The 12,601-nt window shown below is 33.7% G+C and overlaps 1 protein-coding gene across 1 annotated transcript in view; it reads right to left on the reverse strand.

Moving 5' to 3' along the window:
• LOC123680476 (zinc finger protein 358-like) overlaps positions 1-12,601 on the reverse strand; it is a 144,837-nt gene that overhangs the window by 22,805 nt on the left and 109,431 nt on the right. Inside the window, exons 2-4 of the mRNA XM_045618393.1 lie at positions 10,305-10,587; positions 3,255-3,503; positions 3,006-3,175 (exon numbers count right to left, since the gene is read on the reverse strand). Of these exons, the coding sequence (XP_045474349.1) occupies positions 3,006-3,175; positions 3,255-3,503; positions 10,305-10,587 (702 nt within the window). The remainder of the gene's footprint in view (positions 1-3,005; positions 3,176-3,254; positions 3,504-10,304; positions 10,588-12,601) is intronic.

The following is a 12,601-nucleotide window of genomic DNA, read 5'->3' on the forward strand; positions in this document are numbered from 1 at the left end:
CAACGCTTCGCGCTACAGAAGCATTATTCTCTTCGGTACGCAAATTTCTATATCTTTTTGATATTTTAAAATCGAGGAGAGTAATATTAATGCAAAAATGATCAATAACTGCACTAATTGTTTGCTCACTAGGCCGATTATGTTGACCGTAAAATGGACCAAATGCTCTATGAACTTCACGAACAGATTTATTTTGAAAAATAACAAATAAAACGGCTGATATTTGGAAATAATCGATGAAAAGAAAAATAAGTACAATTTCCAATAGAGTAATAACATCATACCATATTAGATTTATTTTGTTCAAAGTAAATTTCCACAATTTATGAGCGTTGTTCTGGCGTTGAACGATTGTTGATGAATTGCCAAACCTTACTGAACAGAAATGTCAACATAGTTTGACATTCACAACTGTCAAACCATAGACAACGACCATCGAAACTTCTCTTGAATTTAAAAAAACCAACCGTTAGGACGTTACTTGTAATGAACTATTCAATAGTTTAAAACTTGCAGTAGGTATTTTTGTATTGAATATGTGGAGATCAAAACCTAGTCAAACCTTGCAGAGTGGTTCTTTTCTTATGGGAATAAAAAATAAATCATAGTACGAAATAAGTTTTATTGAAGAAATTTGATATACCGAAATTTTCCACTCATGGTCAACTTACATGGGGTAGGTATGACCCTTATTTTAACTAAATTCCAATGAGCCTTATCGTTGAATTGCACCATTTTTCACCTGCAATCCCAGTTAACACTAATCTCTCCTTTATTACCCAAAAAAACATAAAACCCACATCTCCAAGATTTGACATCTACATCGATGCCCCATATTTATATAATCCATACGGACAGCTACCTGCCTATCTTCTTGACAAATTCCATCCTCTCTAACCCGATTCTGATTGTTTTTTTTTTTTAATCCGCTGACTGATTCACCCTTTTCAACAGTCCACTTACGACGTTGTTACATTCTGGAAATCCCATATGTTTCTTGGCCTCTTTTCATAAAAAATGAATTATTGTAATTATAGAAGGGTCGCATCGCATATGTTGATATGCCGCTGAAAATTTCAACCTTGGCTCTGGTATTGTTTGGTGGATGGGTGGTGGTATCGTTGGTTCAAGCACCTGCTACTTTTATATGGGATACTTTAACGATCTTCGACGAACAAAGAGCTGTACACTGTGACTTATGAATCGAGTCCAAATTTGTGACTTTGCACCACTTTTTATAGTTTGCTTGGTGTAACTTATTCGTTTGTTTGTGAAATGAGTCCTGTGCAAAGTATGTTTAATTTGAACATTTTAGTTGTCGACTGCTGTGGTTAGAATCATATGAAAAGGTGCAAACTTCTTTTTTTCATTTTTAAAAATTTGGCAAAGTGACCCGCAAATCGGTGCGAGTTTGCCAATGCCTTAAAAATGCGTTTTTTGGCAATTTAATGAAGTGCTGGCGGTATATGTTAGTGCACTAATGCCTCCTAGTTCGCCCATATATATTTTCTTAATTTTATTCCAAAGAGTTCTTCTAGGAATGTTGTACACTTCGGAAGCTGTCTGTATTGAAATGTTTTCATTTCGAACAGCATTGATTGCTCGGATTAGTGTTTTTTTCGTATAATTACTATATTTCCTTGCATCCAACTTCTTTTTGTATCGATGACTCATAATTGTGCCTCAAAACAAAACAGGTGAAACAAATTTGGTATGTGGCAATGTCTCCCGCCAAAGGGACACAATAGAAAAATTTCCCGAAATGTCGAAATCCTTTCAACCAAATGTTTTCAGTTTTTTTTTAACGTGACGTTTAATGAATGTAAGCAGCTAAAAATATTTCGATGTACCGTTCGCCATATTTTCTGAACAACTCCTAGTATTTCGCATATATACCCACGTTAAAAAATTACCCGCTCACATAACATACCGTAGCACACCATTCAAAGTACGCCAGACGACTGCGACGGTTGCAACATGTGGGTATATAGTGTGGTTAAAGGTTCCGATTCGTGATTTCTGTAAGATGTTGCCAACTTTACGAAACCGCTTTCACCCGGCTTTCTTCCATTATTTCCTCGATATTAGATACTAAGAAAATACCGATGAAGTTCAACACTTTTTTTCTATTTTCTAGTAACCAATTAGCACATTTGCGGCTGTACCTATGTCTTCGATAATCATCTTTGAGGTCTGGAATCGATTGTGAAGCATTGACATATACCTTATCTTTCACGTGGCCTCTTAGAAAAAAGTCTAAAGGTGTTAAATAACAAGATCTCGATGGCCAATTGTAATCCCCTCTTCGAGAAATACCACGTTCAAAAACCTTTTTTTGCAAAGTTGCGATTGTTTCGTTGCTTGTGTTGTGAACTGTGACAGCTGCCTTAAAGTGGGCTATTCAAAATCATACATCTTATTGGAAAACCCTATATAATATTTCAGTGATCTTCCATAAATTAATCATGGGAAATTTTTCTTCTAGTCATTCCATTTAATTGAAGGATTACATACAACATTTGCATAATGCACTCGATAATGCATAAAAGTGGGTTCAAGATGTGTGAAAACCTGGAAAATATCATTCCATTTAGACGTTTAATATGGAAAATGATTTGATTCACAAGCGAAGCACGAATCTTGAATAATTGAGAAGGATAATTAGAACTGAGCTGATTAAAGCAGAAAAATGTGATCAACATTAAAAATAATAACTCAATATTCTTGTTATGATGGATTATGCATTTATAACAAAATTACTGATATGTACTCATATTATATCAGTGGAAGATTTCTTTTTTAAGTACGGAATGAATTATTCCATATGATTTATTACGATATAATAATATATAAGATGTGGTGAAGAATTCTAAAAATTCATCATAATGAAAATTTTATAATGAATCAAAACTTCATTTGGTATTTGTTGGTTCCAGAGCGCCGAACACTTTTTCTTGGTTAACAAATGGAGGCAAATCATTGTGAAATATCAAAACAATTCTTACCTTGATATGTGTCATACGGTGATAATATAGATTCGATGAAGCTGTAAACCTCTTCAAACAAACAGGACACTGATGTGGCTTCTCTCCGCTGTGGATCCTTCGGTGCGTATTCAACGAAGATGACGTGCTGAATCCTTTACCACAAACCATACAAACGTGTGGTTTTTCTCCTATAAAAACAAAACAAAAATCCAATTTTTAGCCTTCCGTATTTTTATAGACGAATTTTTTTCTACAAGCAATATTTACCCGTGTGTGTTCTCATGTGTCTTTTCAACAACGACGGTCTATCGAAGGCTTTACTGCAAACTCCACATGGAAGTAACGTCCTCTCTCTGGGCCTTGCTCTGGGAGTCGTGATCATTTTTTCGGGTAAATCTCCTTGTGAACTAGCTGCTGAACTGTCTCCAGATACTGATTTTCTTTCATCTTCGTTTGATGGCGGTGAGCTACTCAAGGCCCTCGATAAAAGTGACATTGAGAGATCTAAAGGTGAATCTGCAAGAAACATATTCAGTTGAATACAAAATTGTTTCAAATATTTATGTAATATAGATAAAAGCTACAATGTGACTTTAACATCCATAAATATAAAAAAGTCGATGTATTTCAGTTTCTTATTCATTACAAATTGTATAAAAAAATAAATATAAAAAAATGAATAATAAAAAATGAACTCAAGTCTGTTCTAAGTTTCATATTGGGTTTCATATGCTTAAAACTTACTGTTCTTGAGGTATTTTACTTTTTAATGAATTGGAGGGCCTTTGGAAAAACCTAATGTCTTCAAAATATATGAACAGAACAGAGGTAAGTTATGATCTTTTGATAATCATTGAAAACTACTGGGTGTTCAAAATGAGACAATTCATTGATGACTTATTCAAACGTTGATATATGACTTATTCCAAATGGCATACCCTATATTTTATTTTTTGTTATGTAGCAATTTTATAGGACTTTTTTTGCTTGAAATTATCTAAGAAATCTCTGATTTCCCTTTGTACTTCCAATTTAGAAACCCCCTTCATTTTTTTATTCATATCGAATTCATTAGGTTTTTTCAAAGACTCTCAAATTTATGAAAAATCGCAATAATGTTTTGAATAAAGTTTTTTATGGTCATTTACACTTTTTTGGTAAATCCTATGTATTTATGAACAATTTGGGAATATAGCTCTTTTGGATGCTAATGAGACTGTGTCGAAAAAAAATTGAAATTTCAGCGCAATAGAGCATAGCGTAAACGGTGGAACAATCTGTATATTTAGGTACACAGCTATGTGCATAGGAGCATAAATTCACGAGCTCTCAAAATATCCTGCGGCCAAGTCAGCACTTTTTCCTATTTTTCAGGTTTCAATGAACATGCAGATTTTCGAAAAATGATCAGTTCGCCTCTGGTCCACCGAGCTGGGATTCTGTTGAATTAATGGCTTCCTCATATCACGGTAGACAGTGTATCGAATTGGCGGAACGAGGCTGGCGCACATAGACGGTATTTAAAGAAGACTGGACGCTGTTTTTTCGAGAGACTGTTTTATACTGCAATACCGTAACCGTATAGTCGTCGTCGATACAGTCGTTTTTAATTATGTTTTCAGCCTACCACCGAGGTATTTATACCTATACCGAAAAAAAAAATAATTAATTTCTTCGGCATAACACATTGTCCGTCAGAATTGTAAATAAACACGGTGGAAAAAAAAGTTCGCTATTATTTTCAGGCAGGCAGCTGATTGATGAGTGTAATGAAGGACTATGTATTGTCTTTCATTTTCGGTCTTCGTTCGGTCTATCGGGTCTATTTTTTCTTTCAAATCTCGAATATTGTATGAGGAGTTGATCACGTAATTGCTCTTTCATAACACACGAAAATATTGCAATTTTGGTGGAGAAAAATTTTCTCGAATCCTATTATCATTGAATGTCAAGACTGCATACTTTTGAGGGCATATCTTCTACAAAGTTGAGTATACTAATACTATAAGAAACTGATGATTGCTATTTGATGTTGGGCTTGTATAAAATACAGCAACAAAAATAGATATCTTAATTCATGAAAAGTGTATTTTTCAGTGGAATATTTTTTCAATTTTAGTGAATAAAGAATCATTATAAAATAAACAGGTTGATTCAACTTTAAGTGGAATTTCAGGGATTTTTCATGCAATTTCAAAGAAAATTTTAAATACACACACATGCCTTTTATGCATTGTCACAGAGATATGGGTTGATCAAGTTTATTAGATAAAAGTATTTGCCATTTGATTGGTTAATCTAGTGTAACCTCAGAGTGATAAACATAGATAGAGGAAGCATATGTCATTTTTAGTAAGCAAATTTTGTCGCCAACATGAACTATCAAATTTGACAAGAAGCGCGCGGAAATGAATACATATCAGTGATACGATGTTTCACTCAATTCGCGAGTTTCTCCACAAAGAACGCTCTTCTTTTATCCCATAGTGAATCAACGTTTCATATCAACTCAATATTCAGAAATATATTGAAATAAATACCTCAATATATCAGAAATTCAGAAAACAAACTTCAAGAGCGCCAAAAGAAGTGAAACAACCGATGACACTAGGAGAGCCAAAGTTGCCAAACCTTGAATTTCAGCATGTAGATACAGAAAATAATGAATATTCTGCTTACTATATTTTCGACAATTAGGAAAAATATCGGATTCCAAATATTAAAATTCGCATTTTTATCGGGAATCACTGAAATAAATATATTTCATTCAATATAATATACATTCATAACGATATAGTAAAATTGTGGATTTGAAAATATATCATAATCTGACAATGTAATCTAACCATGTTGGGAACATGTAAAAATTCCCCTATCTTTGTTTATTACTTATTAGTGTAACTAAACAGTAATGTCTACGAATTTATTGACATTTATCGACAATGAAGTCTGAATCGTATACAAGGTGATGCTGTCATAATCTTTTATGCAATCCAAACTACCTACAGTGAGTCTCAAATCCCTCTTGATAGTTCACCACTTTTTGAATATGAGAAATTCGAAAATTATCTCTGAACTCCTTGTTATAAAAAGGGGAGCAGATAATACAAGCATATTCTAGTTCTCATTGTACGTTGGAATAGTTTTAATGTATGGAATGATTGATTATTCAGTTAATCCACTGATTATTTGTCGTATATTGTAGGCAAATTAGAAAATAGCACCAAATAAGGCTCAGTAATTTATACTTGTACTTTTGTGTCGTGGAAAGTATATTCCCTCCAAAAATTGTCTATAAGACGAATAGTGACTCGATTAACTAATGTTATCCTTCTTAAATTTCTCTGAGTATTCTCAAATCAGCACCAATTTTGATGATACAATTCAACAATTTCTACACATTGAAGCGTGTATCTTTTCACAACCTACTGAACATAAATACCGTAAGAAATGTCAAAAAATAATAATTCTAGGAGATGACCCTTCATTATAAGTGAAGCCTATCCATGTTCGTTTAGAAATTTCCTAATCAATCTAAAACTCTGGATTGGAGCATTATCTATTAATATCCAGCCACACGCACTTAACTTGAAGATTAAACTAAATGAACTAAAGTGATTCTAGTTCAAGTTTTAAATATGTAACTCGACTAAGTCAAGTGTAAGATGACGTCTGGAGACCACCTATATGGGGAGTGGACATTTTACCAAACTTACATACTCCTGAGAGCCAATCATTTATATTTCAGATTCATTTATGTCGTTATGCCATTGAAATTCTTAGTTAGCTGTTACAAAAGTATTAATTGACATGAAAGTGGTGTTTCTGAATACTTTGGCAAAAAAGCTTATATGGAAAAAATGTAATTCTTGATGAGGAACGTGAGATATTTTTCTCCAATAACTTGTTTCTTTACTTTTCGATCTTGGTTTTCATTTCCAGAAATCAACCTAAGTAATAAAAGCCTCAAAATTTTGAGAAAATTGGAAAGTACTTAACCATTCTAAATAATTGTAATATCCTAATCAATACATAAGTCATATGTTGAACTAAATGTTGAATCACTCTGTATGAATGATTTGATTTCAACGCGACGAAAATACTAATGCATGATCCGATCTCCATGGAACCACTAATGATGGATAGATATGGAATCTCGAGTGTTCTAAATTCAAATCCCATGAGACTTTAAGATCCCTTGGACCGCAGCATCTACCTTGATAATTCAATAGTCTGCATCGCAAAAGCCTCTCAAATCGCGAAACAAAAACCTGTCCATTAATACGTGATTGGCGTTCTTGCCATCGAACAATGGCTAATTCAGAGAGAATAAGAAAAGAAGTCCAAAGCCAGAGTGACGGATTTATAGCCCCCTTTGCACAATTTAACATTTTGATTGTGGTTAATTTTCGATCTACCTAAAATGGATGCCCCTACGAACTTGCAAGGGAGCTTTGCTCATCTCCGGCATAGACAAAAACGAATCAAACAGTTAGGTTATATCAGTGCCAACATGAATATGTTGAATATGGAGATGGTGCTTTTTGCTTGTTCGTGGAGGGCCACTCAGTTTTAATTGGATTCTTTCAAACGGGCTAGGTGGCAACCGGCAAACACAGAGATTCGCCGATTCTCTACTTTTCCAGGCCTCAACTTAACTTCTTATAATCACTTCATTAATTACCAACAGAAACAATTTCAGTAGAATATTTAAAATTTCTATCACATATAAGATGTAGTAAAAAGAAATCCTTTATCCACACAGAGAAACCTTCCTGGTAGTCAATCCTAGCTTGTCGACCGTTTTTGCTTGACGTTGTCGTAATTAATCCACTATTCAACTCCAGTCACCAACCGCTCCAAAAAATGGATCGATTTTGTTGCGATTCAGCAGCGATTCGCAGATGGAAATTCGGTCCATGAGGTTTATTGAGTTAACTCGTGCTTCTTCTTGAAACCAGTCTCATGCAAATGGTTCCAAACGGTTTTTTGTGCAATCTTCTGCTATTGGGCAATCGGAACAGTGCTTACATGTCGGTCGGACTTGACAATGTCCATGATTTCATCGACCTTATCAACAATTTTTTTTTTTCAATTGGCTTCCAGCACGTGGTGCATCTTTGACATCGAAATTACTGGAACGGAATCGAAGAAACCAGAATTTTTCTTGAATGCTGTTACAGCATCAGGACCATTAATATCATTTACATTTTTAGCCGCCTGGCTTTCATTTTCGCCTTTATCAAGAAACACTGAACACCTAAAATCTACATGTTCTATCATAATATAAACTTCCGTCTCATATTTGTATAAAGGTAACAGTCAAGAAATCTTGGGAAAAATTTCATTTCTACCCGAACTTATTTCCAATTTTTTCTTACCTCCTAGATAATAGGACTGCCAGATTATAATCATGCAAACCTTTATGGATTAATACTTTTCTTCAATCTGTAATCAAAGTATGACAAGAAAATTTGGCTTTTGGAATAGAGCTCTAATAATATCTTCAACAAAATTCTAATTGTTGATCCTTCAGAGAAAGTTCCAGGTTTCGATCTTCCAAGAAAAATTTGTTGTCATTTTGAAGAGCGTACTATTACAACGACCATGGCCAGTTCTGAGTCGATTCAAAATACAACAAATTTTCCTAGGAAGATTGAAACCTAGAACTTTTTCTAAAGGATCAACGATAACACTTTTGTTGAAGACATTACAAGAACTCCTTTCCGAACGCCAAATTCCCTTGTCGCTTTCATTAGATTGAAGGAAAGTATTAATCCATAAAGGTTTGCGTGACATTAATCAGTCAGTTCTACTATTTGGGAGCTAAGATACAATTGGAAATAATTTCGGGTAGAAATGAAATTTATCCCAAGATTTCTTGACTGCAACCTCTCTCCGAATATGAGGTGGAACTATATGTGATAGCACCGGTAACCAACGTAAAAGTGTAGATCTAATAGTTCCACTAATAATTCTCATAAAAACGTTAAGCTGTGCATCAATTTTATGAACATGAGCACTATTGAACCAAACAGAACAACAGTATTCAGCAGCAGAAAAAACCAAGGCCAAGGCTGCCGTACGAAGATTGCTGGCACAGCACCCCATGAAGATCCTGCTAATTTTTGAAGGGTATTATTCCTTGGCTTCAATTTCAAACGCAAATTTTCAAAGTGAACCTTGAAATTCAAAGGAGAATCAAGTTTAACTCCGAGATATTTGGGTGCATAATTATGATTCAAGACGGAATCATTGAAGGTTATTTTCAATTTTCTGTATTTTGTTGATTATTTGAATGAAAACAGGATACGTCTGTTTTATTTAGTTTAGGGCATACAAGAAAATAATTTTCCATAATATTTAGATCTTCATTGAAAGAGCAATATCATCGGCATAAATGAATTTCTCAGATGAAGTAACAGGGATATCACACAAGTATAAATTGAAAAGTATGGGAGACAAAACCGATCCCTGCGGAAGACCATTATTCAACGTTTTGAAACTACTACTTTTGTCACCAACAAAAACACGAAGTCTCCTATCAGACAGACAACATGTTTTCGATCAAACGAATCATGAGATAAAACCATATACAATCTTTGAAATCCTTCACACATATTTTCACATAAAGCTCCTCGAAATGATTAAAAGTTTATGGTACAAGATACCAGCTACAATTTTATGCTTTTACATTCGAGAATACCGATATTAATCTCTCAATTATCCAGAAATCCGTGGTATACTCTTCATGAACCTGACATACCTAGAATATGCGCCCACATAACTGCGGTAACCATAAAGGAACAAGGGGTAATCGAAGGATTTCCATTAGTCTATCGGCTTGTAAACAAATAGAGCCTCAAAACAATCCCGACTCGAACAAAAAAGTGGCGTTATTTATGAGAGTTACACCGGCTGGAGGTTTGAAATTGTTGCACGTAGACGCTATGCTGAAGCGTTCTAGCGCTCAAGACGCTCTGGTTGACACCAAGGGTATGGGAGATGTTAAATAAATAAATATTTTGTTTTTGTGTCCAGATCAAAACCTTTATTTTGTCCTAATCAGTAAGGTATTTTCTCTAATTATGTGTCAAATCCATTAATTCTGCCATTCCTTGTAGAAAAAATCGTGCGGGAATATCTCAGTTTCAAACAGAAAAATCACTAATAGTTATTTAGAATACAAGTGCAGAAGGCATTGATATGCTTCCACGAGTTCAAAAGTCAAAAACGAGCTATTTTTTAAATCGGGCAAAGTTAGAAAAATTTGGTAATATTTGAATAATAACTGAAACTATGTCTATAGCTACTCACCTTCTAAAATAGAATCCATGGTCTGTCTGAAGAGTGACGCCCTCATCCTGACAAAAAATAGTTCTTCCGGCCTTTCTGGAAGGTAATACACTAGGAGTTCTGTGTCTGGTGCTATTGGTTTGACAGCCTCATAAACAGGTTCACCTTTCATCTTTGTCGCCACGAAGTTGACAGAAGGGTTGAATGAATTCGAGATCCTTACGAAACGTACCCAGTTGCAGTGTCTGATTTTTCTCGATCCATCGAATGAAATTTCGTCGTAACATCCAAACCTATGTCGTATCTGAAAAAAAAAATTTCATGATTTACTTAAAAATTTACATATTAATTTTTTTTATTGCGGCGATTAAAATAATCGAATACTTGCATCCTCAATTTTCATTGAAAGAATTCAGTTGTGATTTATCGTGAACAGCAGTGTTAACTTAATTTTTATCAATTTAATTTTTTCATTAGTTTTATATTCAATTGGACATTCAAAGCCATTTTTATGCTTTTTATTTCAGACCCTATATGTTCTTCAACTAGAGTTATACTTGTTTATTTCTTGTACTGAATAAAGTTATGTTATGTTAAAGGCTTTTTCAATAAGAGGTTTCATTTTGGATATTGAAAAAAACGAGTACGTTTTGAGAGAAATTGGTGGATATTTCATTTTTTATTTCTATTTCTGACTGAATGAATTGATGATTCATGTTTGAAGACATCTTCCTCCTCATCCAAACGTAGTAAATTCTGCAATAATGCAAATTTAATTCCTCGAAAAATAAATGTTTATCGTCAATTAATAGAATAACCATAATTCCAAGAAGCAAATTGAAGTATTGAAAAATCCATATTCAAGAGTTTGTAATGACGTAAGTGATCCAGTACTAGAAAAGATTTTTTTTTTTAATATAGAAGAATTCATTTAAATTCAATATTCGAAAAATTCTTTCAATAACAAGTTATTAAATAACACATCAGGGATTTAATTAATGAAGGTATTTATAATTTGAATATGTATAGTAATAAGTAATATTAAGTGAATTCTATTAATTTCGAATTAAGATGAATTGAGAAGATTTATCCGATAAATTCTTCCAAGAATCATTAAAATATCACTGACATATCTCTTCAAATACATTAATTGTAATTTTCATTATCATCACTTTGAATTCAGATGCAGTTTATCAGGCAAACTGCTATTTATTATTTTCGATTTCCTGTTTTTTTTGTTTTTTTTTTAAGAAATAAGCAAATGTAGCATATTTTCAGAATAGTTTGAAATATTTTCTCTTTGCACCAAGACGCACAATCCTAGTGTTAGGCTTTGGATGTATGGTTGTGACATTTATATAGTTATATATTTATATAGTTATATATTTATATAGCCAAATTTTTGTCGACTTGACAGCCTAAAAATAAAAAAAATCATGCGGTAATGTAATATTAAATTTTCCGGAATATATTAGCTATGTTGCCTTTTTTTATTGAAATTTGAGGAAAAATAGCACAATGTAATTGAGAAATAATCAGTTCCATTTCATGAGCTCACACTTTAACTCCTAATAAAATAAGAAGAGCCATGAACTGAAGTTACGAATTATTGTTATTTATAATACAACATCAGAAGACATTCTTCCATGAGTTCAAAAACGATCCACAAAGTTTCGCTTGTACTACTAGATACACAATGTACTATTTCATCAATGAATGACCAATTTGACCCACATTTTCTCCCTCCAATAATTCATCTCCTACCACACCTACCCTTAATTAAAACTTCAAAACTATCCCCGATTCTCACAACCCTCGAAGTTCCATGGAACAGGTGATATTTGGAGAGTATTTTTTATGAATCAAGGTGCTCTCTCGAGGAAAGAATGACTTATATTTATGACGTGACAAGGAAATCATTATGAAAGGACAGGGTATTACCTGAAATTCACCTTGCTCAATCATTAAAAACGGTCTGGAATCTCGACGAATGCCTTGCTAGTTTTTAGTGTTACACCGATTATACTGAGTTTTTTCCCGTGGAAGGCACCTGGCGATCTTGTGTTCCGAAAATTAGGATAATTGAGATTTCTTTCACTGAAAATGAGGGTGGAGGATCTATCGGATCCTCCGGACATAAGGGAGAGGAAGCAATTAGGAAACAAAGATATCAAAAGGTGGTATTGGTAAGGGGGAAAACCAGATCAAATTAGTGCGGAGTGACATATGCCAGATCTGATTGTATAGGAGTTGTTTGTGTGGTTGAAATAATTAATCATATATGAACGGTGGTCTTGGCTTATTATATCCAATAAACC

The sequence above is a fragment of the Harmonia axyridis genome, chromosome 5 (genome assembly GCF_914767665.1).
Source record: "Harmonia axyridis chromosome 5, icHarAxyr1.1, whole genome shotgun sequence".
NCBI lineage: Eukaryota > Metazoa > Arthropoda > Insecta > Coleoptera > Coccinellidae > Harmonia > Harmonia axyridis.